This window comes from Malania oleifera, chromosome 5, assembly GCF_029873635.1.
Source record: "Malania oleifera isolate guangnan ecotype guangnan chromosome 5, ASM2987363v1, whole genome shotgun sequence".
In the NCBI taxonomy this organism is placed as follows: Eukaryota; Viridiplantae; Streptophyta; class Magnoliopsida; order Santalales; family Ximeniaceae; genus Malania; species Malania oleifera.
Genome location: NC_080421.1, coordinates 64066608 through 64094453, shown reverse-complemented (window position 1 = coordinate 64094453; position 27846 = coordinate 64066608). Strand labels below are relative to the sequence as shown.

The following is a 27846-nucleotide window of genomic DNA, read 5'->3' as shown; positions in this document are numbered from 1 at the left end:
AAAGAAGAGTCCTTTGCCCGGAGAGCCCTTGAGGTACCTGAGGATCTTGTACACAGCATCTACATGAGTCTTTTCAGTGAATGCATGTGTTGGCTTACCACACTTACTGCAAATGCAATGTCAGTTCTGGTATGAGATAGGTTGGTTAGTTTACCAACCAATCTCCGAAACCTCTCCTTTTCAATTGGTATTCCGCAGTCTTCGACCCTCTTTACTACTTCAATCGGGGTTTCACTAGGTTTGCATCCAAGCATGCCAGTTTCAGTTAGGAGATCAAGGATATACTTTCGCTGAGAGACATTAATTGTAGGAACCCGAACCCGAAAAATAAAAGAAAATATGTATAAAAGGGAGAAATAAAGAAAATAAAAGAAAATGAAGGAGTTGGGTTTGGCAGGGCCAAAACCGTACACGGTTTCAAAAAGCAAGAGAAAAACCGTCGCCGATTTTGGGTCAATTGGGCAAGTCAACCATAAAACCGTAGACGATTTTGTCGATATAAGGAAAACCGTCGACGGTTTTCTCCTAGGCTGTCCACCTATAAATAGAAGTGAGCTCATTTTTCTTAAAATTTCAAAATCCTCTCTTCTAGGGCTCTGCTAGGGTTTCGATTTTTTTTCACTAAAAGGCTCCTATGGGTTCTCTCTTACTCCCAGATCACTCTCTCTCTTACCGGCTCATAGGATCTTGAGTTTCTACCGGTTCGAAAAGCTAGGGTTTCGGTTTTTCCGTCCGTTTCGGTTTCTTTCTCAGAAACAGGTAAGGGGATTAAGTTAAGTCAGCTTTTTAACAAGTTTGAACCAATGGAAATGTATTTTGGGTATGTATATTTATGTTTTCTGTTGTTACTTCGAAAACTGATCGTTCAAAATGGGCTTTTTCAAACCTAGGATATACGATATGATATTTTGAGTAAAAATGAACGGTGGGAAGTTTGGTTTTATCTTCTAAACCGAATACACTATGTTTTCTTGGTTGCCTACGGGCTAGGTTTCAATTATTGAAATTTTGTATGGCAGGTGAATGATATGTAAGTATTTTATAACCAAATTTGGGAATGTTTGTGAAATACTGGAACTGTTGATGAAACACAGGGATTTGATATGACGGCCGCGAGGGACAGGATTTGATATTATTGTATAATCGAATTTGTAAATGTTTGTTAAATACTGGAACTGCTTGGGAAAACACAGGAAGTTGTATATGACGGCCGCGAGGGCTGGGATTATGTTTAGCGGTTGTGAGCTGAGTTTTATATGACGGCCGCGAGGACCGGGATTATGTTTAGCAGCAATGAGCCGAGATGTATATGATGGCCAAGGGCTGAGTTTTATAATATGACAAATTTTATACGAAATGAGGTTGATATATAATTTTTATTACTTAAATTGCATGATATGCTTTAGGAACCCGAAGGACCAGCTATGTTATGAGCATGGTACCGTTGCTAGAGATTCAGTATTTGACCATGTTCGCCCACATTGTTCTAGATGAAAGTGTAGGGTGGTCTCAGCCGATTAGCCTCAGTAGAGGGTGTACCTTCCCTGGAAGTCCGAACTTTCAAGATGTGGTAGGGCAATCGGAATCCTGCAAGCGAGTTGTGGATGCCTACGTAGTCGAAATTAGATGCAGACGTATGATTTGACCTTGTCTAAGTTGATCACCCTAGGCTTAATCCAGCCTTCGGGCCGCACAACCCGTACCATGGGGGAAGTAAATGGTGTTTAGTCCCAGGGAGTGTCTTTTATGCATATTTGTAGATTTATGTAAATGATGTTACTTATTTACTGAACTGTTTATACTATGGTAACGAAATAAGTATTTTCAACCATGTAAAGTGAGTACAATGTAAAATAGTTATTTTCGGTTAAATGAAGGATAGATGTTTTCTGTAAACACCTTATGCATGCTGACCACACAATGATGTTAACTTAATCTTCCTTACTAAGAAGTGTCTCGCCCCAATATACAAATTATCTTTTCAGGACCATCTCGAGGTCGACTTTAGCGAACTCCGGGGTGGGTTGATAGCCAGTTAGTTTTTGTGAGTGTCAATAAGAACTCTTCTGTATCTGAGTTGGGTTTGAAGCCTTGAGTATGTATTATGGGTGTATGGACTAAATTAGTTTTGGTATTATATTACGGTTTGTATTATGAGCATCGGGAGACTCTAATGTATATAACTCTGGTAATGGATTATGGAGACTATGTTATTTATTTCCACTGCATTTATACTATTATGGTATCAGGCACACAGATATCACTAAAGTAGCACCCCGGGCCCACGTGGCGGGTCGGGGCGTTACACTAATACCCTTTTTTGATCTGGCAACTTCCATTCCTAAGAAGTATCGCATTTGTCCCAAGTCTTTAACTTCAAATTTTGCAGCTAGGACTTTCTTCAATCTTTCCATCTCCACTGTATCATCTCCTATTAAAATTATATCATCAACATACACAATCAGAATTATTTTCTTACCACTTTCAGACTGATGAAAAAACATAGCATGATCTGATTGCCCTTGTCGATATCCTTGGTGTTTTACTACGTTCGCAAATCTGTCAAACCATGCTCTAGGAGATTGCTTGAATCCATACAGGGACTTCTTGAGTTTACACAACCTTTTTTCTCCACCTCTTTTACTAAAACCTGGAGGTATCGTCATATAGACTTCTTCTTCTAACTCGCCATTTAGAAATGCATTCTTGAGTTGCTGCAGTGGCCAATCCAAATTGGTTGCCAAGGACAGGAGAACCCAAACCATATTCAATTTTTCCATTGGTGCAAATGTCTCCGTGTAGTCAATGCCATAGGTCTGTGTAAACCCTTTTGCAACAAGTCGGGCTTTATACCGTTCAACTGTCTCATCAGCTCTATATTTCACTGTGAAGACCCATTTACAACCTACTAGCTTCTTTCCTCTCAGCAAATTCATAACGTCCCAAGTTTCATTTTTTTCCAAGGCCCAGATTTCCTCCATGACAACTTCCCTCCATTCAAGAATTTCCAAAGCTTCCTGAATATTCTTTGGAATTTTCATCCTGTCAAGATTAGAGGTAAAGGCACAATATCCTGTAAATAGATTTTTATAAAACATGTATTTTGACCAGGGATATAGAATACATGACCTAGTTTGTTTTCTGACTGCTATGGGTAAATTGATGTCATCAGGTGCAGACTTATCAGAAGGAAGCTCATGGCTATCTGTTACCTAACCAGGATTGGGCGTGGACTCATGGTTGCTCGGAGCTATCACCGGTTCCAACTCTCTTGGTGCCTCAGGTATGAGATTCTCCCTGTACTTTGTTTTTGGCTTTCTTAAGTAAACAAGTATTTCCCCATTAGTTTGTTTTTCTGCATCTCCCCCTGAGTTTAAGTGATCGTTTGCATATGACAAGTCAGGAAATGATGCAATGGGAGACTCAGTAGATGGCACAGATTCATCAATAGAGAAATCAAAGAACTGATCTTCACCCCACTTCTTCCCCTGAAGAGAGGGCTATTGAAAATAAGGAGTGGTTTCAAAGAAAGTAACATCAAGGCTAACAAACAATTTTTTTGTTACAGGATCATAACATTTGTAGCCTTTCTGAGTAGGAGAGTAACCAATAAAGACGCACTTAATGGCACGAGGTTCCAATTCATCCCGATTGTAAGCATGAACATGAACAATTGCAGTACATCCAAATATTTTCAAAGAGAGATTGGAGTGGAGTCAAGAGTTGGGAAAACATTCCTGGAATTTCTGGAGAGGAGTAGCAAAAGAAAGAACCCAACTAGACATTCGATTAATGAGATGTGTAGTTGTCAAAATGGCATCGCCCTAAAAATAATTTTTCCATATTTGTAGTGAACATCAATGCCCGAGCTACTTCAAGAATATGCCTATTTTTACGTTCAGCAACCCCATTTTGTTAAGGGGTATCCACAAAGGAACTTTGATGAACAACATCATATTCTTGAAGATAATGTCCCAAGATATCATTGAAATATTTCGTACCATTATCAGTACGTAAAATTTGAATGTGAGTTTGGAATTATGTCTGAATCATGGAGTGAAAAATTGATGAAAATAGAACGGACTTTAGTTTTATCTTTCAATAAGTAAACCCAACAAATACGAGCATGATCATCAATAAAAGTAACAAACTATTTCGTATGAGTGCAATTAAGGGAGCGTGAGAGGCCCCATAAATCATTATGAATCATAGTAAATGGGCTGGATGGTTTGTATGTGGACTTTGGAAATGAATTACGTTGGTCTTTTGCAAGTTCACAAATTTCACATTGAAAATTAGAAGACGTTTTATTTGAATAAATGGAAGGAAATAAACGTCTTAAATATTGAAAATTTGGATGACCCATCCGAGAATGCCATAAAAAAATCTCACTATCTCTAGAAATAGATGCAGAATCACAAATTGCAGTTTTACATTATTCACTCGGGTTTGCCTCCTCAAAGTAGTGGAATCCCTCATACACCTTAGCATTACCAATAGTCTTCCCCGATGATAGGTCCTGGAAAACACAGTGAGAGGAACAAATTTAGCAGAGCAATTGGAATCTTTCATCAATTGGCTAATGGATAACAAATTGCAAGAAAGCTTAGGGACATGTAGGACAAATTTAAGAATTATAGAATCAAATATTCGAATACTTCTTTTGCCCGCAATAGATGAGAGTAATCCACCTGCAATTTTAACTTTCAAAATTCCAGCACATGGTGAATAGGATGAGAACAGTTGATAAGAATCAGTCATATGATCAGAGACACCCGAGTATTATCCATGGTGATTTGTAATGAGACAAAGTATTTAAGGCCGTCAAAAAGTTACCTTGGTGGGCTAAAGAACTAGTGGGAGACTGACCAAATGCTTGAATGGTGGAGAACACTTTATAGAGTTGTTCTAACTGCTCTGGACTGAATGCGCCACTTGAAATGGTATTGTTATGTTTTTCGCCTTGTGATTTATCAGCTGGAGTCTCAATAATAGCCTGATAGCCACGATTTTTTTGATTTTGTCTCGTCTTCTAATCTGCAGGCTTTCCATGTATTTCCCAACAAGTATCTTTTGAATGGCCCGACTTGCGGCAGTGCTCGCACCAAGGTCTCCTTTATGTGTCCTTTGGCCTGTACCCGTAGAATTTCGTGAGATTAGCGCCGGTACCTCATTATTTCGCAAGATGAGGGCCGATATTTCATCCACTGTATGTCTGATCGGTCCTTTCATCATAATGCTGCAATGGCTCTCTTCACACCTTACCTCTGCGAAGACCTCTCGAGTCGAAGGAAGGGGGCGTCGGCCGAGGATCCTTCCTCGCACATCGTCCAAGTCATGGTTGAGGCCAGCTAAGAACTCGAAGACTTGTTCATTCTCGAGTCTTTACTTATAGCGAATGCTGTCGTCAGGGCATTCCCACTCTTCATCGATGCTTAGGTCAAGCTCCTACAAGAGAGTTGTCATCTCCATGAAGTAATCAGTAACATCCCACTCTCCTTGCCGCAGCTGCCACAATCGAGTCTTTATCTAGAAGATCTGGGAGTAGCTGTCGGCATCGGAGTACGTCTCGTAAATAGCATCCCAGACATCCTTTGCCATTGGTAAAAACAGGTAAATCTTGCCAATCGAGGGCTTCATCGAGTTTACGAGCCACGCAATCACCATGGAATTTTCGGATTTCCATTTTTTCAGAGCTACTACGTCGGTTGAGGCTAGCTTCTTCCTTTCGCCAGTAAGATATCCTAACCTTCCTTTGCCTTCAATCACAAGTTTGATGGACTGAGCCCATTCACGGAAATTTTTTCTATTCAATCTCTCCACTGAGAGTGGAAAGGCCGAGTTGTCTAGCCCACTCGAACCCACGATGGAGGTGGCTTCAGAGTCGCCGTCGAGAGTTTCAGAGGAGCTCAACCCTCTGCTGTTGATGGCGCCGTCTGCCATTGCTAACTAAGGTTTAGAAACCCTAACTCTAATACCATGAAGACAGAATGAATTTCTGTATTTCTTTGATAAAAAAATGTACACACCAATATACAATCTTTATAATACAATCGGACGACTAAATATGAAAGCAATTTCCTAACAAAATTTCTCTCAATAATATACAATATATACTTCCCTAAATTACTTCAAGATTCTCGAAGATACTCAGGATTTCTACAGATAAATATTTTGGAGGTATTCATGTGTCTCTTAATACTCCTTTGTGAGGGTTGCTTTTCTCCCCTCGCCCCTCACACACATGTGCCATCTTTGTTATTGATGATTCCCCAGTATAAAATCAACACTCTGAACAGTTCCTGGATAAATCAACACTCTGAACAGTTCCTGGATGCCTAGTAGAGAAGTTATCTAAAACCACATTCCAAGCACTGATAGGGAATTCATCTGGAATGAAGATCAGGAAAAGACTGTTGGAGACATTTCCAGTTCTTGGTTTGACAAATTTAATGCCATGTTAGCATATTTAACTCTCATTAATTCAAAAGCAAGCAAAATTTGCTGAAATGGTGAAGCAAAACTTCAGCAAAGAGACACTGCAGCCATGATTGAAAACTGGTACCTATAAAACATATGAAAATTTTGCAAAATCAGAAAAGCTGTTTGCAATAATTACATCTTATGTTTTTCTTTAAAGATCTAAAGAACAAATGGAAAAAAATATGGAAAAAATAGTCTTACTTCTATTTAATGTTTACTGTGTCTTCTTCTTCTTCTTTTCTTTCTTACTTTTTTTTTTCTCAAAAAATCTAGTACAAGTGAAGTACTTGTGTTTACTATATAGTATGCCATGTTTTGAATTTCTAGCTTAAGTAGCCATTTAATCCCTGCTAAGGCATATCTAATCATTCAGGCATTGCAGGTGTATGCTTGTTTACCTTTTTAAAATTTAACAATGAAGAATTTTAGGGTGCTTCAATGAAAGTATATTAAACACAAAATTAGATCCATCCACCCAAGTCGCAACATATTGGGATTTCTGAACAGAATAGGGAACAGCTAGCATGTGAGACTTCAAAGAAAAATGCAGCAACCATTTTTTGAGTATAAGCACTATTTTTTCAATTTCAAATAAGAAAGGAAAATATAAACAAATATTTTAACCAGCATTTCATTGTTATTTTTTAAACTGTCAAGGAAGTTGATTTTTTTCTTATCTACTAACCAATACTATGTCAAAAAAAAAAAAAAAAAAAGAAGACAGCCACTCACAGAAACAGTTTTCTGCTTTGTTAGTGTTTAATCCAAAAGAATCGTAGAATTAGCTATAGCCTATAGTCAATAAAACAATATATAAAAAACCAACTAAATTGTGAGTTTGGACTCTGCCTAAGAATGTTTCATTTATGTTAGATATACTAAAAACTATTCCTAGGGCCTCACTGAATAGCTTATGCTTTTAAGTTGGCCAATTTTGTTGACATGGTATCAGAGCCTCTTTGACCAAAAGGTCTAGCGTTTAAGCTTCACTGCCCCCATTATTCACATTAATATTAAAAAATCATAGAACAAGGTATAATCAGCCTATGCTTTCTCCATTCTTTCCAAAACCAAAAAAAGCTTTTGCATAATGTATTAGATATATTAGAAACCATTTCTTAGGGCCTCATCTAACAGCTTAAGCTTCTAAGTCAATCAATTCTTTTGACAATTTACCAAAGGGGGGAGAGCTATGGACAACTTTGCTTCCACAAACTGATATTTACAACATGACAATTGACTTTGAAGACAAGTCAAGAGTGAAGACATCATAATATAAATGAAGTAGTTTAATACCCAAAAGGATTCTCACCTACCTTGATATCAGAAGAGAAGTTTGTTACAATTTTCTTGTATCCAGCTTTCTTTAGTTGAAAATTCATCCACCTCAGTAAGATTTTCTCAGGTGGTAGACTCATCAGCTCTTCAACGTCCTGATTTTTTGAAAGAACATGACAATATGTATGCACAAAAGATACTGTTGATGTAAAACACTTCCACACTAACAAAGCAAAACTCAAGACGAAAAAATCTCGCACCTTACTATCATCAATCAACTCCAACAATTGAGGTGTTTTCTTTAGGTTGAGATCCGCTAATAGTTGTATCTAGAATAGAAAAAGCAATTAGAAAAGTCAAACTTGGTCCATATAATCAATAAAATGTTTATGTTGTTAACATTCTATATCAACTCCATGCATCCAAAATTTTGTCAATTTCATCTAAAATTTTATAAGGTTGAATATATAGTTTTTTATGTTATAAAAACTAAGAGTTTAGGATCATGGAGCAGAAATCTGTCAAAAAATTTTATCAAGCTGAGCACCATAAGAAGCTGACCTTAATAATTTGAGAAATCACTCCAAGCACAAGGTGGCGCTGAAAATGAAACCAACAAGAATATTAATATATGGACAAAGAAAATGTTTAACAAACCATGATTAAAAAAAAGTTTGAACATAATAGAGCGAGCAAGTAGTTCAAGTAAACCCATTTGGTAAATGATTAGAATTGTTTCTAGATGAAGTTTTTTTTGCAGATTCATTTAACATCAACCAAATTAATTGTATAGTTTATTCCATGTTGCCATGTTCTATAACCTCATGCACCGAGCATGTAGAAAAAGTGGTTTTATTAGTTTATTCCCTTTATATAAATTCCTACACTCCCCCTAACATAAGGCCTCTTTGGGTAGCAAATACATGGATTTTTTTTAAATAGTTCTAGGAGTGTGATGGTTTGAGCTCAAGACCTCCTACTCTCATAATGTGTAGAACAACCAGTTAAAGCTCAGTCTTTTAGAGAAGAGTAGAATTATTCCGTTCATATATCCCTACAAAATCCATTACACTCCATGTTAGATTACCACTTCACCTAAAAGCTTAGGGCCTCTTTGGTGTCATTTTTGTTTTCTGTTTTTACCTTCTTTTTCTCCACAATGAAGAAACAAATTATAAAAACATAATTGTTTATGTTGTCAGTTTTCTGTTTCTGTTCCCAGTTTTCAACTATTTGCCAAAAAACAGAAAAACAGATTTTTATGGTTTTTAGTTGTTTTCACAACCTATTGCCAGAAATTTTAATATCCAGAAATAGTTTTTTTGAATTAAATTATTCATTCTATACACTTTAAAATTAAAATAAAAATTAAATGGTCATATGAACTTCAATATAATTAAAATAAAAATATACATAAATTTCAAAAAATAATAATACAGTCAATTACTCAATTTTAGTGTCCAATAAAAGTTTTATTGTAAAGTAAAATTTGAAAGTCAAACAATTAAGTAAAATAATTACAATAAATTTTATTTTTATTATAGTATTTTTTTTTTAATGTGCATTATTTGTAATTTTATTATTATAATAATATTTTTATAATATTATTTGATTTAAAGATGAAAATGAGCATTTTTTAATTAAGTTTTTAATTTGTATTAGTTTTATAAATGTTAACCAAACAGGTTGTGGTTTCAATTTTTTAGTTTTTGTTTTTGGTTTTTGGTTTTCATTTATGGTTTTCGTTTTCCTAATTTTTGACAATGATACTAAACGGTCCCTTAAGCTATATGTGTCTCGATCCTCAAGCACATCAACGCTAACATAGGTTAAGAAACATAAAACCCAAGATCTCTTGGACCCAAAGCTCTGCAGCATGTTGGATTACCACTTCACCTAAAATGTCAAGTTGTTCGATGGTGGACCAACAATGTATATCAAATTATTCAACACTTCGACACATCTCAAGTTTGGAATTAATAAGGGCTTTTTCAGCTTCAGACTTGAAGGATATAAAGACGAAGTTACATACATGAACTATAGCTATGTCAAACACAGATGTTACACAACTATTACAAAGACAACAATCTATTCACTCACCTGTGACCCTCTTAACATGCATTTGTTCTCTCTTTATATTGTATTTATCTCCCTAATTCCATTTCAGAGGCTTTGGCTCATACTAACCACAATGCAAGAGGAAATGCATGCCTTGTAGTTCATTGATACTTGGGAATTAGTTTCTTATCCTCCTAGCATGTCAGCTATTGGTTGTAGATACTAGATGGGTGTTTAATGTGAAGATTCTCTGTCATGATACTGTTTATTGGTTAAAAGTTTTCTTGGTAGCCAAAAGACATAGTCATGTTTAAGGACTTGACTATAGGGATACCTTCTCCTCCATTGCTAAAACTTATTCTCTTCAGCTTTCTATTTCGCTTAATGCTACTTTACACCGGCTTTTGTATCACTTGGCTATCAAGTCTAAATGGACCAATCTCTGGATTTATTGCTAGGGGTGATCTAGGTTTGTTTATCACCTCAAGAAATATATGTATGGATTAAAAGAGTCACCTAAGGGAGTGGTTTTGCAGATTTCGTAATGTTGTGAGATGTTTGGTCTAACCACATGTTAAGGACTCTTCATTGTTTATGTAAAGCACACAAGGAATAATAGTAAAAAAATTGCAGAATTCATAATTTTCCTTCAAAGTAAGTTCCAAACTAAAGGGTTGGGCCACATGAGATACTTCTTGGGCATTGAAGTTGCTATATCTTATCATAGAATTTCTCCATCTTAGAGGAAATAGGATCATGACCTACTATTTGAAACAGGGATATTGGGAGCAAAGCGTGCAAATACTCCTAAGAATACAAACATAAAACTTTGTAGATGAGGATGAATTGTTGTCTAGCCTAGCATGATTTAGAACATTGGTTACAAAGCTAAATTAGCTACAAGTAACTGTCCACATATCTCCTTAGCAGTAGTGTTACTTAATCTCTTGAAGCTACGAACTAGTCACTCTAATACAGTTGTTTGGATTTTGAGGTATCTCAACTGTGCACCAAGTCGCAGTTGCTCTCTGGAAAATATGATCATAATAGTCATATTGAGGTTGATGGTTATATCAATGCAGATTTTGGTTGGATCTCCAATTTATATAAGACCCACCACTAGGTAGTGCATGTTGGTTGTTGCCTTTTTGGTAATTCGGTGTCCTCAAAAAGTTAGAAACATACCATGGTTTCTAGATTAAGTGTTGTCTGAATAAAGAGCTATTGCACCCAGCACATGTTAGTAGATTTGATTGAGCCACATGCTAGAAGAACTTGGCTTTTGGCAATCACAAGTTCACAACCTCTGAATCTTCAGTTTGATAATCACATAGCTATCTATATTGTGCTTAGTCAGGTATCCATGAACAAGCCAAGCACATTGAGGTTGCTACAATTTGTTTGAGGTTTTGTTTGAGAGAGGCTCCCAAAAAATGTGATTCATACAGCATGAGTGAATTATATTTGTATCAAGCTGGGAACATATATATTTGCCAACTTGTTCTCTCTCTGTCTTCTTACTCTTGCGTACATAAACTTTATCCTCTTTCTATCTCTCTTCCTCTCTTCTACCAAATAGCAATTAGACCAACTATAGCAACAGTTATTCCCATTTGATGTGAAAGAAATTACACTAAAAAATTTCTTATAAATGTAGAAAACTTTGGTAAGAAATGAAAAAATCTGGCAACAAATTGGAATGCATTGCACCAAATCCCTCTAAGCCAAGTGAAAGTTACACAGATAAAAGAGAAGTAGGAACTTAGAAGTGGATGAACTGCTTTCCTTAAGTTGATTTCACAAGTTGAGTACTCGATGTAGACGGTTGATGGACCCATGACTATTGATCTATAAGCCTGGCAAGCAAGTTAGCTGACAAGATGAAAAACAAAAGGAAATAGGAGAATAGAAGAGAGCAAGACTTGTTCTGTGCTTTGAAGTCTGCAAGGGACTCAATTTATAGGAGAAGGAAATTGCAACCAAAAAGAAAAATAAATAAGTAAAATCAATGAATCGGTTACAAACTATTAAAGCTCTTGAATTAAGTAGGAAATCTATTTTGACATCAGAATTAAACCTTGCAAAAGCTAGCATAAGATACCAAATATGATACCCAAAAACATATTCAATGTATATGATTTTCAAGGAAAAAATTAAAAAAAGAAGCAAAACTTAGTCCCCATCAAAGACCAATGTAATCTTTAGTTAGCATATAAACGATACACCAAAGAAAGAATTTAGGTATGAAAGGAATATAGATATACCCTTCCTTCGATGAAATCTTGAGTCCCTATATTGACAACAGTACAACCAATAGCTTTGGCGGAGTTGAGGCAGAGCGTATGATTTTCATTCCTTTCCCATGGATTGAGTGCCCTCTTAGTATTGATTGCTCGTTCATCAATTGTCCCAGGTACAGCCACATTGATAAGCTTACTGCATCCAAGAAAAATCTTTTTAATATGAAACCATAACCATCAAACAATGAACTCAAAGATAACATTATCATCATCATCAACAACAACAAAAGCACAAGTAATGATTACCAGAGAAGAACTCCATCTTTAGCAATCTCAAAAAGATCATTAGTTGAAGGATCAATAGGAAGGTATTTGCTCAAAAACGCATCTTTCCCAAGGTAATGATTTATGTGAGCAACATAAGACGCCTTCTCAGATTCACTAATGGTGTGAAGCAACGTTGTGGTAGCAGCTTTAAGGAATGCAGATGAGTTCTTTGTCCCACTTCCCATTCTTGAACTTGCATGAGCTTGGAGTTTCAAATATACCTACCATGATTATAAGACATGTTTCCATTAAAAATAAATTAATAAAAAAGAAGAAGGTCAAACTAGAATACACAATTTTATCACCCCAAAAATTTTCTCCAAATCAAAGCAGACAAAAGCACAACATTTGAATCCCAAATGTCAAAACCTTATCCAATTTTAGTCGTAGATTTAGTTTTCCACAGAGAACTGGCATGACCGACCAAATTAGTTGACTAAGATCACTTCAGCCGAGGTTATTTTTTTTTCTAATCTTCTAAATAAAAAAACTAAAATTGAAATTCTGTGCTTATTTTACTCTCCAACATTTTCTTGCCAACAGAACAGAGTGTAAAACTGCTAATTAAATTTTACAAAGAATCGTAGCACAAAGGATTAAAAAAGAAAACAATAAAATACAAAAGTAGAAATAGAAGCAAAATAACTTCAGAAATTTCAAAAACAAATCAATTCAAACTTCACATGCTACATCTCGAAGCTCTTATCAACAGGAAAAAAGCTCTCTCTCGCTCGAAGACAAACGAATAACAATTAATCCAGATTCACATTTAAAATAAATCAAAGTTTATGACCTATCCACAGCGTTGCCTATCTCTGCAAACTTACCCTTAGAAACAGCTCAAAATCCACCTCGTCGTCCAAGTTATGGCACAAAGCCTGAAGAAACTCTGCTCTCTCGTCCTCCGAAAGAGTCTCTCCCACTTGTTTCAATCTGGACATTGCCCTAGACACGTCCCTGAGAGTAAGGCTCCCACTCTCCCTCCTCATGCTCAGGAACTGCATCGATTCAAGATTTGCAACGAATGCCACACAACAAATAATTTAAGAAGGATTTGTAAGAAACAGGGTATGTGATACTTACATGGGACTTCAAAGTGCGAAGCTCCACTTGGGTGAACTGGTTTTGGAGCCATGGATCTGAGACCAGTACTCCGAAGTATCCAGCCATTTTGCTTTGCCTGATCAAAATTTCAGAGACACCCACTTCCTTAAAATGCAGATAGAATAGGAATACGTTGCTATCTCTCAATCTCTCTCTCTCTCTCTCTCTCTCTCTGGCAGGCAGTCCCTCCAAGTTCAGTAGGAAGGAAGCACAGGGGACTGGACAGGAGCTGCGTCCACAGTTGTTAGAGAATTCAAAATGTGACTATTTTGTCCCCTTATAATTAATATCCCTCTCAAACAGGAATTGAAGGAATCAGGGGCAGATTCGTCAAAGCAGTTTGAGAATTCAAAATGAAACTAGAAAGTCGAAATTCCTCTTCAGAGTTGAGGAAGAGGGCCCGGGGGGAGGCAACAGTGGGGATGGGGAAGAGCTGTCACGGGATTAATTTGATTGGGAGCTTGCGAAATGACCAATCGGACCTTCTCCGCTGCCAATGGACCAGTTGATTTTTCAAATAAATTACTATTTTTACAAAATTAATAAAAATAAAAATTAGAAAAACCATTCAAATGAGAGTTTAAAAATATAATAATTATTCTTCGAAACTGACCAAAGCAATCATCTTTATTGTCGTACAAATAACTTGTCTAGAAAGCATTGTTTTCACTTGAGCAAGTAGGACATAATTCCTTGACATTTCTTCCCTAGTTTTGCTTAGGCAAACCTTACCTGCATTTGAACTTTTGCCATTAAGAATTCTGACTAGTCAGTAGACTTGTTATGTTGTGTCTTTTGTTGTTCAAACTATTTTAATATAGCTAATTTTGTTAAATTGTTTAAATTTATCTTAATTTCTCTACCAAACTATAGAATCTTGTGTTACGTTATAGTCCATGTAAAGCCATAAATCTTGTAAAATATAAATAGTATTGCGTGACATTAATATTGTCATTCTAGAATTTATAACTCTCTTTTGAGGTGAGGGGGGAAGAAATCTTTAAATGAACCAAATGTATCCCACCCCTCATAGAACCAATAGGGGACTTCAATGATCATATTTTTGTCAAAATATATCAACCAAGAAAATGAACATCCCTTATTTTTTTTATACAATTTTTTTGTCCAAGTATCTTTATAACTCCAATAACTAAACTCTTGATGAAGAGTATAGTCGAGAAAATTTATTTGTCGAGCTGGGGTTGCCTCCCCATTGTTTTAAAGATAATATATGATTAATTTTTATGTTAATAAAAGCTAATTTTATCAAACTTAAAAAATCTCAGCTAATTTAGTGTCAATTAAGATAAATTTTAATTTTTACTAGAATCAAGGGCAAAAATAAATATGCTTTTAATTAGTTTTTCTTGCTAGCTTTTAATTTTATATTTCTATTGTACTTTAAAATTGCAAAAGTAAACATGCTTTTAGTTAGTTTTTTGCTAGCTTTTAATTTTAAATTATTATTATTGTACTTTTAAATCTTCTTTCTATTCTTGTTTCATAATCTTTGTCAACCAACCATTAAAATTTTTAATTGGCAATATTTAAGTTTAATTAATAGCTGACATTATGTCTGACCCCCCCCCCCCCACCACCATTTTGTACCACCTATAAGCAAGTACTTAAATATATCACTTATCATTTATAAATAGTACTTAGTTCTTTATAAGATACATAATATTTCTCACAAACTCTTAAGATAGAAGTTTCTAAGAAATAGTTGAGAGATTTTTATGATATTTTAAACATTATATGCTTATATTATTTGATATTACTAATACATTATAATTGTTGGGAGAGATATCAACAAACAACCATAGCGGAATAATTTTTCTCCCTATATGCAAGCAAATATAGTGTATCTCTAATTTTATACATGCTGAAAATAATAAGAAAAATAATCAATCACACCAAGCCACAAGAACACAATCAATTTTTTACGTGGAAAATTTCCCTAGTGTGAGGAAGAAAAACCACGGAACTTAGTCCAGTTGAAACCTCCACTATCAATCAAATAAAAGGTACACAAAGTCTTTTCTAATCACAATTAAAGGATACAAATATATCTCATCAAGATATCGACAATATTGGCAAATACAAAGAGAATTGGAGAGAATATACTAAATTCATGGTTACTGTTCACAGGCAAAAAATCCTAACTCCCGAGCTCAAAATTTGATCTCCACCGTTCAAATTGTAGCTCCTTAAGTCATGAACCTCTCCTCCAAATTTTAGCTCGATCGAACCATAGATAAAGCGGGATTGGAGTCTTGATAAAATCTGGGCAGCATGAGAAAAATCACGTTTTTCTCTCTTTCTTTTGAGAAGTGACAGCTCCTCCCTTCTCCCCTTTTTTTTTATAACTTCCTTTAGGTTTTCACGCTAAAAGGGCAGGGCTTTGGGCTTTTAATAAAGCCCACTTGGGCTTTCTTCTATATGGAAGGAAATAACCCAACAAATCTCCCCCTTTCCAACTATGTGGAGGGAATCGCCATCCCGAAGATGGAACAAAAAACTTCAAGCTTCTCCCTTGGTAATGTCTTTGTCAACATATCAGAACCATTATCATCAGTGTCAACCTTATCAAGTTCCAATAACTTATCATTCAACGCATCTCTGATCCAATGGTATCGTACATCAATGTGCTTCAATCTTGTATGGAAACTGGAATTCTTAGCAAGATGAATAGCACTTTGGCTATCACAAAACAACACATACCTATGCTGCTCGAAACTAAGTTCTCTCAAAAACTTCTTTGCCCATAGCAACTCTTTAGTCGCTTCCATTGCTACAATAAACTCTGCCTCTGTCGTAGAAAGAATGCACTTCTGAAGTCTCGATTGCCAAGCTATAGCCCTACATGTAAAAGTTATCAAATAGCCCAAAGTAAACTTACGAGTATCCACATCCCCAGTCATATCTACATCTGCGTAGCCAACTAACAATGGTTTTCTATTTCCCAAACCAAGTCTCAAACTAGAGATGCCTCGAAGATACCTTATGATCCACTTCACTGCATTCCAATGCTCTCTTCCTGGATTTGACAAGAATCGACTAACTACACCAACTGCATAGGCTATATCTGGTCTTGTGTAAACCATTGCATACATCAAACTTCCTACTACTGAGGCGTAAGGAACTCTTTCCATGTCTTCATTTTCCTTATCTGTAGAAGGACATTCCTTTGTACTTAGTCTGAAATGGGTAGCAAGAGGAGAGCTAACCACTTTAGTTTTGTCCATATTGAACCTCTGAAGTACTTTCTCAATGTACTCCTCCTGTGACAAATATAACTTTTGGCACTCCTGTCACAACTGATTCTTATGCCAAGAATTTTCTTTGCTGGCCCCAAATCCTTCATAGAAAATGACTTATTCAATTGCTTCTTCAACTGGTCAATCCTTGAAGCATTCCTGCCAACAATCAACATGTCATCCACATAAAGTAGTAAAAAAATAAAATCATCATTAAAGAATTTTTGAACAAATACACAATGATCTAAAGTTGTCTTCTTGTAGCCTTGCTCCCTCATAACAAACTCAAACTTCTTATACCACTGTCTTGGTGCTTGTTTCAAACCATATAGGCTTTTTTTCAGCTTGCACATATAATCCTCTTTCCCTTTCACTCTGAAACCCTCTGGCTGCTTCATATAAATCTCTTCCTCTAAATCACCATGAAGGAAGGCAGTCTTCACATCCATCTGCTCAACTTCCAAGTTAGGACTAGCTGTTAAGCCGAGTACTGTACGGATCGATGACATCTTTACAATTGGAGAGAAGATCTCATCAAAATCAATACCTTTTCACTGGCCGAACCCTTTTACAACCAATCTAGCTTTGTACCGTGGCCGTGAAGAGAACTTATTTGGCTTCTTTTTGTCAATCCACTTGTTCTCCAAAGCTTTTTTTCCTTTAGGTAGCTTCACTAACTCAAAGGTGTGGTTATCATGCAATGACTGCATCTCATCTTGCATGGCCTCAACCCACTCTGTCTTGTGTTCGTCTTCCATGGCCTATGAAAAACACCGGGGCTCTCCCCCGCCAGTCAATAACATATATTGTTCTGCTAAATACCGAGTGAAAGGATGTCGATCTCTAACTAACCTCCTGGATGGAATCTCTGGCACTGTCAACTGCTCATCAGTCTCAACATCTCCCTAAACTTATAAGGGAACATCCACATCACCTCTACCCTGGTGGTCATCCTAAACGTCATTCTTAACTTGAGATGAAAAATTCTTCAAAGGAATAGGATCCACATTAGTCAAACTGTCACCCTGTTGAGACATAGATTTCTCTGCTTTCTCAATATCCTGAATTATCCGATCTTCTACAAACACAACATCTCTGCTTCTCACAATTTTCTTCTCAACTGGATCATAAAGCTTGTATCCAAACTCATCTTGAACGTAGCCAAGGAATATACACTGTCGCGTTTTCTCATCAAGTTTGGACCTTTCATCTTTTGGAATATGCACAAATGCTTTGCACCCAAAAACACACAGATGATTATAGGAAACATCCTTACCTGTCCAAACTCGGTCTGGCACATTAAACTGTAGAGGAACACAGGGTGTAAGATTCAACACATGAACAACAGTGCTCAATGCCTCCCCCCGAATTTTCTTTCTACTATGCCATTCAATTAAGGAGTTTTCGAAGGAGTCTTTTGATGTCGAATACCATGCTGTCTGCAATAATCATCAAATGGACCAGAATGCTCTCCACCGTTATCAGTCCGGATGCACCTCAGTTTCTTCCCAGTCTTTCTCTCAACTAGGGCTTGAAATTGCTTGAACTCAGCCAACACTTGGTCTTTTGACTTCAAGGTATATACCCACAACTTCCTTGAATGATCATCTATGAAGGTCATAAAGTATCTGGAGCCACAAAGTGTTCTCGTCTTCATAGGGCCACACACATCCGAATGTACCAAATCCAGTATCTCTGACTTTCTCGAATGAGGGGAATTCTTGAAGGAAACTTTGCTCTGCTTCCCTGACAAACAATGAGTACACCTTTTCAGAAGTGTACTTTTTAGTCCACATAGTATACTTTTCTTCCCCAGTAGAGCTAATCCTTTCTCACTCATGTGAGCCAGTCTTTTGTGCCACAACTCTGTTGTACCATTATCCTCCATCGCATTAACAATGTCGTTGGAGATATTTGCTTGCAAAATGTACAATGCAAAGTGCTTCATGCCTCGAGCCACAACCATAGCACCTCTAGTGAGCTTCCACTGGCCATCACTAAAAGTGCTGCAATACCCTTCGTCATCAAGTTTACCTGCAGAAATCAAATTCAAACGAATGTCAAGAATATGCTTCACATCACTAAGAACTAAACTCGAGCCATTATTTGTCTTCAGATACACATCCCCAATTCCAATGACTTTAATCAAGCCATCATTTCCTATCTTTACTGTTCCAAAGTCACTAGATCTATAGGATGTAAAGAAATCCTTCCGAGATGTAGCATGAATGGAGGCACCACTGTCAATCACCCAAATGGTCTCATGGTATGCAACATTTATCATCTCATCATCATAAACAATGAGAAATTCTGCAGGAGTGGTAGTAGTAGCTCTATCATCACCATCTTTGTCATCTCCATTCTTTGTTCCCTTCCCTTTCTCATTCTTGTTTTCTTTCTTCAATTGCCTGCAATATTTCTTGATGTGTTCATTTTTCCCGCAATAATGACACTTAACATTTGCAAACTTGTTGGACTTGCTTCTGCTGTTATCTCTGTTCTTCAAACCTTTGCTCGTACATTTCCCCCTATTTTCTGTAACCAAGATTTCTGACTATGAAGAGGATCCCTATGTTTTTCTTCTCATCTCTTCATTTAGCAAACAACTCTTGGCCATATCCATTGTGATTATACCTTCTAGAGCTGAGTTAGACAATGAAGTTATGAGTGTCTCCCACGAGTCCAGTAATGAACCAAGCAACCATAACCCTTGTATCTCATCATCAAACTTAATACCCATTACAACCAACTGATTAATAATTCTTTGGAATGTATTCAAGTGATCAGATAAAGGAGTCCCGTCCTGGTACCTCAAAGCCATCATTTGTTTAATTAGAAACAACTTACTATTTCCAGTCTTTCTAGTATATAACTCTTCAAGCTTACTCCATAGAGAACGTGCGTTTTTCTCTCCACTAATATGGTTCAAAACATTATCATCTACCCATTGCCTAATATACACACACACACTTGTCGATGTAACAAAGTCCATTCCACATCAGACTTTTTTTTTGGTTTTTCAGCACTAAACACCGGTAGGTAATAATCTTTCACATAAAGAAGATCCTCCATTTTTCCTTTCCATATGTGATAATTTGAACCATTGAGATTAATCATTCTACTAGTATTTGCTTCCATAACTCAAATTGCCAACTTGACAATCTGTCAACCGAGCTCTGATACCACTTTGTTGGGAGAGATATTAACAAACAACCACAGCAGAATAATTCTTCTCCCTATATGCAAGCAAATATAGTGTATCTCTAATTTTATACGTGCTGAAAATAATAAGAAAAATAATCAATCACACCAAGCCACAAGAACATAATCAATTTTTTACGTAGAAAACTTCCCCAGTGTGAGGAAGAAAAACCACGAGATTTAGTCCAGTTGAAACATCCACTATCAATCAAATAATGGGTACACAAAATTTTCTCTAATCACAATTAGAGGATGCAAATATATCTCATCAAGATATTGACAATCTTGGCAAATACAAAGAGAATTGGAGAGAATATACTAAATTCGTGATTATTATTCACAGGCAAAAAATCCTAACTCCCGAACTCAAAATCTGATCTCCACCAGTCAAATTGTACCTCCTTGAGTCATGAACCTCTCCTCCAAATTTCAGCTCGATTTGTATCAGAATCTTGATGAAATATGGGCAGCATGAGAAAAATCACATTTTCCTCTCTTTCTTTTGAGAAGTGATGGCTCCTCTCTTCTCCCCTCTCTTTTTATAACTTCCTTTAGGTTTTCACACTAAAAGGACTGGACTTTGGGCTTTGGGCTTTTAATAAAGCCTACTTGGGTTTTCCTCCACATGGAAGGAAATACCCAACAATAATAATATAATATAACATAATGCATTATGTTATTATAAAAATATTTTATATCATTTTATCTACAAAATAAATTAATAATATATTTTATAGTTTAATAAAACGTTATGAGATACTATTAAATATTTTAATATAACATTTATAATATTTTAAAGACTCATATTATATATTATAATACTACATTTTTTTATTATACTAAATATGAGAAAAAAATTAATATAGATATTATATAAATAACGTTATAATATTATTATACAATAGAATGATATTAAAATATTGAAATAAATATTTTTCATATATTACTAATTAAGTATTATAATTGTAATACATGACAATTTTATTAGTCAAATTAGCACTTAATTTTTAATATTAACAATAAATTTTAACTTTACATGCTTATACTGAAAATCACTAGTTCACAATATTTATTAAATATTAAGTTTGGTAGTTTCTTTAATTTTGTACTTGTCTTGGCAATTTACCTAATATTGTTTGGGTGCGAAATTTATTTTAAAGATTTTTTTTTATTAATCATCGTTTACCTGTCCCTCAATTACATAACATATTTTTGGTTAGGAATTCGATATCCCTAGTAATAGTTTGTTATTCATAAAATCATGTAATTATATTTTCTTTGAGTTTGACACATGAATAATAGCATGATACCAAAAGATATATGAGATCTATGTTAATTGATATTATAAAAATGTTTTTAACCATATAAGAATTCAAATTATGGTTTTATGTGGAGAAAGTATTTTGCAAGATTCAAAATTTGGATGCACGTCGATTATTTGATAATATTTTTATATTTTATTTCTTCCTTTTAAATATATTTACTCAGTATTTGGAGAGACCTTAGATTTGGATTTGTATTCGATTTGTATAAGATATAATATAATTTTGTATTAAAAATTATTTCGATCTATCCAAATCCAAATTCAAAGTCTAAAATTCATGCTCCCAAATACAGCATTAATAGCATGAGGGATATTAATTTTACATTATGTTTAAATAAGAAAGTGAAAGATTGAGTGTTGTTTGGGACAATTTTAGAGTAGAAGTAACTACACAAAGGAAAAAAAAAAAAAACATTGGACATTTAAAAATTATGAACAAAAAATAATTAATTTAATTATTATATTGGTTCTAATATTTTATTGTACTTATATTTAATTCTAAATAAAGATAATAAAAATATTAAAGCAAGGTGTCATAAATAATGAAAATGAAAACCATAAATAAAAACTAAAAATTTAAATAAAAAATTTAAAACTAAAAATCACCAACTTGTTTGTTTAATATTTTTAAAACTAAAATAAGTAAAGAACTTGTGCACAAATGCTCACTTTTGTCTTTAAATTAAATAATATTTAAAAATATGATAAAATAATAACACTAAAAAATAATAAAAATAAAAAATACTATCATAAAAATAAAATATATTCAAAATTCACTTTTCAATAACAATCATGACAATTGAAAAAATAGAAATATTTTGCATTTGAATTTTATGTTTTAATCTCTTTGAAATTTTATGAATATTTTTATTTTAATTAAATTTAAATTCTTATGATCATTTTGTTTTAATTTTAATTAGAAAGTATTCATAAAATGAATGATTTAATTGAAAAAAAAAAAAACTATTTCTTGATGTTAAAATTTTATGTCAACATGTTGCATAAAAAACTAAAAATCATAAATCTAGTCTTAAGAATTTTGCAAACATTTCAAAACTAACAATTGAAATAGAAAGCAAACATATTCTTATAATTTGTTTCTTAACTACATAGAAATGGAAATAGAAAATAAAAAACAAAAATGATTCCCAATAAACCCTCATATAACATATAAAAATAGCTACTACATGGTGCTAAGGTGACATGGGGATTAGGCTAATTTAGGATTTCAATTTTTCATTTTTAAGGTTTAAACCAACCTTTTGTTTTTTTTTTTTTTTTATTGAAATAAGAAGATATCCCTGACGGGAATGAATTGAACTTTTAAAACTTTTTGCGAATAATTTAAATGATTCACCCAACTATATCCCAAACAAAGTAAGATACATGTATGCAAAGTAATTACAACAATTAATAAATAAACATACACTCGCAAGAATTTAAAGTGTGGTAATGTAAATGAGAGAGAGAGAGAGAGAGAGAGAGAGACCGAGAATTAATGAGATTCGGCTATACACGCATACGTCCTCGCCTTGAGCAAACCTCCCAAGGATTTCACTACCTTACTCACTTAACTGAGCGGAGCGACATTGTTTACAAATTCTCCTTATAAGGCGAAGTCTCCTTAACTCACTTACCGGGTAGAGTCAAACCGTTTCTCTTTATAGGGTGGGGTGGAGTCCCCTTAGCTCACTTAACTGGGTGGAGCCAAACCGTACACACCTTACAGGATGGTGCTTTCCTAGTTCCCTTAACTGGGCGAAGCCAAACCGATACACACTTTACATGATGATGCCCTCCTTTTCCGACGATACCCCACGCTGGGAATACAAAGATATTTAAATGAATTTTTTGTGTACAATAAAATGCTTCTCAAAATAAGCTAAGATGTGCAAGTTTAAAGCAAGATGCACTCTCAAATGATTTGTAAAATGAAGTTCGGTAGAGTGTTAAAATTTTTCTCTCAAAACATGTTTTGAATAAAATTGAGAGTTTGGAAAATATTTTTTCTTATGATTGACCATGTGTAAAATCAAAATACAAGAGGCTTTTCAAGCAAGAGTATATATATAAGAGGATATATTGCTCAAAGCACTCTTGATTTTCTCAAAGACTTTCTCCACAAACAATTTTCAATGATTAGGCATATAGGAAAATTTGACCTTTGAGATTAACACAAAATACAATAAAAAGCTTTCAAGTTAAATATATGAACTTTGAATATAAACTCAAACCTTTATCAAAAACCCTTAAAAATTTTCTCCAAGAAAGTATTTTCAAAAACAAAAGTTGGAGAAACAATTTGCTCTTTTAAAAACTTAAGAACAAGAGGCTTTTCAAGCAAGATGTATTACTTGAATAAATGCTCAAAGCCTTCTTGTATAAACCCCAAGATTTTTCCAAAAAGATTTTTCAAAAGAAAGAGCATGGGAAAATAAGTTTGATCTTTGAAAGTGGAGTAGGATGAGTAAGAAGTAATAAAAAATTAAACAATATAGCTTTCAATATGATTTTCTGACATTTTAAAAGTGTTTTGGACTTGCATTTATATACATTTTGGAAATCTAACTGTTATGTGATTGTTATACAATAAAATAATAATCTAATTTGAATTTTATGATCGTTTTAGAGCTCAAATTTGCTCAACCCAAAAGGTTTGGTCAACCAACCAAAGGGCAATTTACTTTTTCATGAGCTTCGGTCTGCCGAACACATGATCCGATCTATCGGATGAATAGTGTCATTCGATTAGTCAAATTATGCCTTTAAGAGGCTAGTCGACTGGGCATGCATGTAAGTGCCTATTTATTCAGTCCAGTCGACTGGGCAGTCAGGGCATAATTGTGGTCATTCTGCGGGGCTTGTGCATTTTACCATATTGGCCTTAAGCCCTTGCCGGTCGACTGGCCCAAATATAATTGTGGAGAGGTCGATCGATTGGTCCTTTAGTAAATGTGCCCTTATGCACACACCGATCGCCTGAGCTTTCACAGCTAGTCGACCAGGCCTTAACAAAAAATGTGTTTTAGCCAGTTTTTGTTCAAAAGTATTTTAAACTTTTTTTGAAAATGTTTAATTATAAGTATAAAAGGTTTTCCTTTAATTTGAGGTTCCAAAGGTCAATCTAGGTTCATTTTGAGCTTCAATATAAATCAGTTGACATGCATGCACAAATAAACCCTAATTACTATTACAGCTTAAATGTCAATGTCTCCAAGCTCCGCTCCCTTGGAATATGCCATGGAATATGATCTTTTAGTTGGATTTCAGGGCTTCTATATTGCAACATCATCTGTGCTTTTTCAGAAAGTTGAACTTGCACATACTTAGCACACAGATGAGACGCTGTGATTTGTCATAATCAAAATAGGGATTGGACTAAAAAAGACAACAATCTCTCCCTTTTTTATGATGACAAACACAGGAGTAATGTAGAGACCTGAAAAAATAATAATAAAGAAAAATGAAAAATCGGTTTGGTGCAGGACCAAACTGTTGGCGATTTGGTAAGTTCAGAGAAAACCGTCGACGGTTTTGAATTACCAAGGCTCAGTAAAGGTATTGAAACTGTCAACGGTTTCGTTTGGGCCAACCACTTATAAATAGGACCCTAGTTCATTTTCTTTGAAAAATTTCTCTCTCTCTCTCTCTCTCTCTCTCTCTCTCTCTCTCTCTCTCTCTCTCTCTTCAATTTATCCCCAAATTTCAGTCAAATTGATGATCAGACACCACTACAGGTCCCAGCTTCGATCATTAGCTTTTTAACTAGAGCGAATTTGTTGTTTTAGGATCCTAGGCACCACTCTAGGGATAAGGTAAAGAGAATAGATTATGTCAGTTAGTTTTGGAAAAATTAACCAATTAAATTGTAGTATGTGATTACAGGAATAATATATATGTTGTTCTGAATATTTAGGCATATGAAAATGGAAATTTTGAATTATTATTATATGTATATTTTTGAAAAACCGGGTATTTTGGGTTTAAGTAAATCCTATAAATGATTGTACGTTTATTTCTCAACAAAATATATTTTTCTCAGGCAGATTATTATATTATGAAATATCACTCAAATTGTGTTGCATGAGTAATAAATATGTTATGGAATAAATAAACCTGTTAGAATATTTTATGATGATATAGAACAAGTATGATTTTATAATGATTTCTGGAAGTGTTATGAATATTATGAAATTATGATATGATAGTATTCAGTTAGATTTATGATATGACAGTATTCAGCCAGATTTATGATATGGCAGTACTTAGACAAATTTATTATATGACAGTATTCAGTTAGATTTGTGATATGACAGTATTCAGATAGATTTTGAATATGATAGGTTTTATGAAAATGAGATCAAGTTACATTTTTATTATATATATATATAAACAATATTATTTGGTATAAGAACCCTGATGGACCAATTATATTCAGAGCATGATAACGTAGCTAATATGATATAGTCAGTGCCACCACACTATTCAAGAAGTGTTGGTGTATGGATAGTCGATTGAGCTAGAGAAGAGTAGAATACCCCTCTGGCAATCCGGACCAGGCTGGGTAGCCAATCGTACTTACAGACGTGTTATGTTTGACTTAGACTTAGTGTGGTAGGCCAACCATTGCTAAGTCTCTCCTACGAGTTGCACAACCAGATCATGTGGGGTTATTACATGATGTTATATGATTGTCCATTCAGAGGAAAATTCTTTTATGTATAGATATAACAGATGATTTACATATACAGAGTAACTTATTACAATATAGTATGCTTATATTGAAAAGTATGTATTTTCCAAACACACACACACACACACACACACACACATATACATATATATATATATATATATATATATATATATGAGTACAGATTTATTTGATTTATCAGTTAAAGTTAATTATTTACAGGATATGTTTATGATACACTAAAACTCATGTTGCCACACACAGACGATAATTTATTCTATCTTACTGAGAGGTCTCTCACTCTAGTAACTTTAATACTTTAGGAAATTCAAGGAACCAAGCCTAGAGAGCTCCAAGGCAGGGCTTAGATATTGTAGTTCAGAGTAAGTATTGGTGAGACATGGATATGTTTTGTGTATCATGGAATGTATTATGGATTTTGGAGATTTATGTATGTAATTATGGTGACATTAGAACTCTAGTATTGTATTTGGGGTTTATATATTTATGCTTTCGCTGTGTTGTATAATATGAGTTATGGACAGGTGTCTTGGTACCCCATTTTGGGTGCAGGTCGGTATAGTTATGGTATCAGGGATTATGTATGGAGAATAGCACTCTGGACCCCATCAGGTTCGTAGCGCTATAGTTGTGGTATCAGAGCCTAGGTTGTTAGGTTCTGTAGACTTAAGCGGATAACAATATTAGAGTATAAGAATGAATCTTGATGACGGTAGGAAATGGGTAGATAAGGACTTTAGTAAGTCATTACCAGAGGTTAAGATTGGAATTTAGGGTTTTGTCTTGCAGCCTAGAAGTAGGAATTCTGTAACGGTTTCTGTGATTTTCCTAAAACGACGGTTTTAGGAAAGCCATGACAAACTATTATCGGTTTCTGTTTCTTAGCAGTAAGATTGAACCTTAAATTGGGAACATGGACGTTAAATTGGTTAGTTGTATGAGGATAGAGTGCATTTTATGGTTTCTTAGTTAGATGAATGTACCAGTCATATTATGATAAAGGATTCTAAGATTGTTCTCTATCCTATTTTCAGGATGAACCCTGGGGGCAACAATGCAAATGTTGGACGTAGTAGCAATGTAGGGGCTTCTAGCATGGGTGGTAGTGATTTTGATCAAGTACTGCATAGTGTAGCTCAGCAGGTTATAGCGGAGATTGTACAAACTCTAGGGGACAGGTTTGCTCACCAGCTGATCAGGGCTACACGATAAAATAGTTTACTCGTATGAATCCCCCGATTTTCTTAGGAGGAGTTGACCCACTTGTTGCAAAAAACTAGGTCCAGGAGATTGAGGAAATATTAATAATCCTTCCCTACACCGAGGAATAGAAGGTCTTGTATGCCACCTTTAAGATGATTAGGGAGGCTAAGTGTTGGTGGAGATCAGTGAGGCTATTAGAAGAACAGAGGCCAAAACCTGCAGCTCTGACCTGGAATCATTTTAAAAAAATTTTCTTTGATAGGTACTTCCCTGCTACCACCAAGGATGCTAAAGTGGAGGAGTTTCTGAACTTGACCTAAGGGCACCTGACAGTTTAGCAATATGTAGCTAAATTTGTTGAGCTGTCCCGTTTTGCCCCGTATATGATGCCAGATGAAGCGAAGAAGTCGAGGAGGTTTGAGAGAGGCCTAAGACAGGAGATCTATGAGCATGTAGTGGCTTTCCAGGTTCAAAATTTTTCAGAATTGGTGGATAAAGCTATGGTGATAAAAACAAGTTTATAAAGAAATGCAGGGGTATAGAGTCAGAGGAAGAGGCCCACACCTCTTGTCTTTTAAGCAGGTACAAGTCAGGGTCCATGGAGGAGGAATAGTAACAGTGGGAACCAGAGGTAGAAGATAGGGAGGCGAGTGTATC

At 35.0% G+C, this 27846-nt stretch overlaps 1 protein-coding gene across 1 annotated transcript in view; it reads right to left on the bottom strand.

The window, feature by feature from the left end:
- The window catches only part of LOC131156247 (fimbrin-2), a 67211-nt gene extending 53312 nt beyond the window's left edge, over positions 1 to 13899 (bottom strand). Inside the window, exons 1-7 of the mRNA XM_058109779.1 lie at positions 13470 to 13899; positions 13214 to 13384; positions 12366 to 12607; positions 12084 to 12255; positions 8323 to 8361; positions 8022 to 8090; positions 7800 to 7916 (exon numbers count right to left, since the gene is read on the bottom strand). Coding sequence (XP_057965762.1) covers positions 7800 to 7916; positions 8022 to 8090; positions 8323 to 8361; positions 12084 to 12255; positions 12366 to 12607; positions 13214 to 13384; positions 13470 to 13556 — 897 coding nt within the window. The 5' untranslated portion in view covers positions 13557 to 13899. The remainder of the gene's footprint in view (positions 1 to 7799; positions 7917 to 8021; positions 8091 to 8322; positions 8362 to 12083; positions 12256 to 12365; positions 12608 to 13213; positions 13385 to 13469) is intronic.
- Positions 13900 to 27846: the final 13947 nt, after the last annotated feature.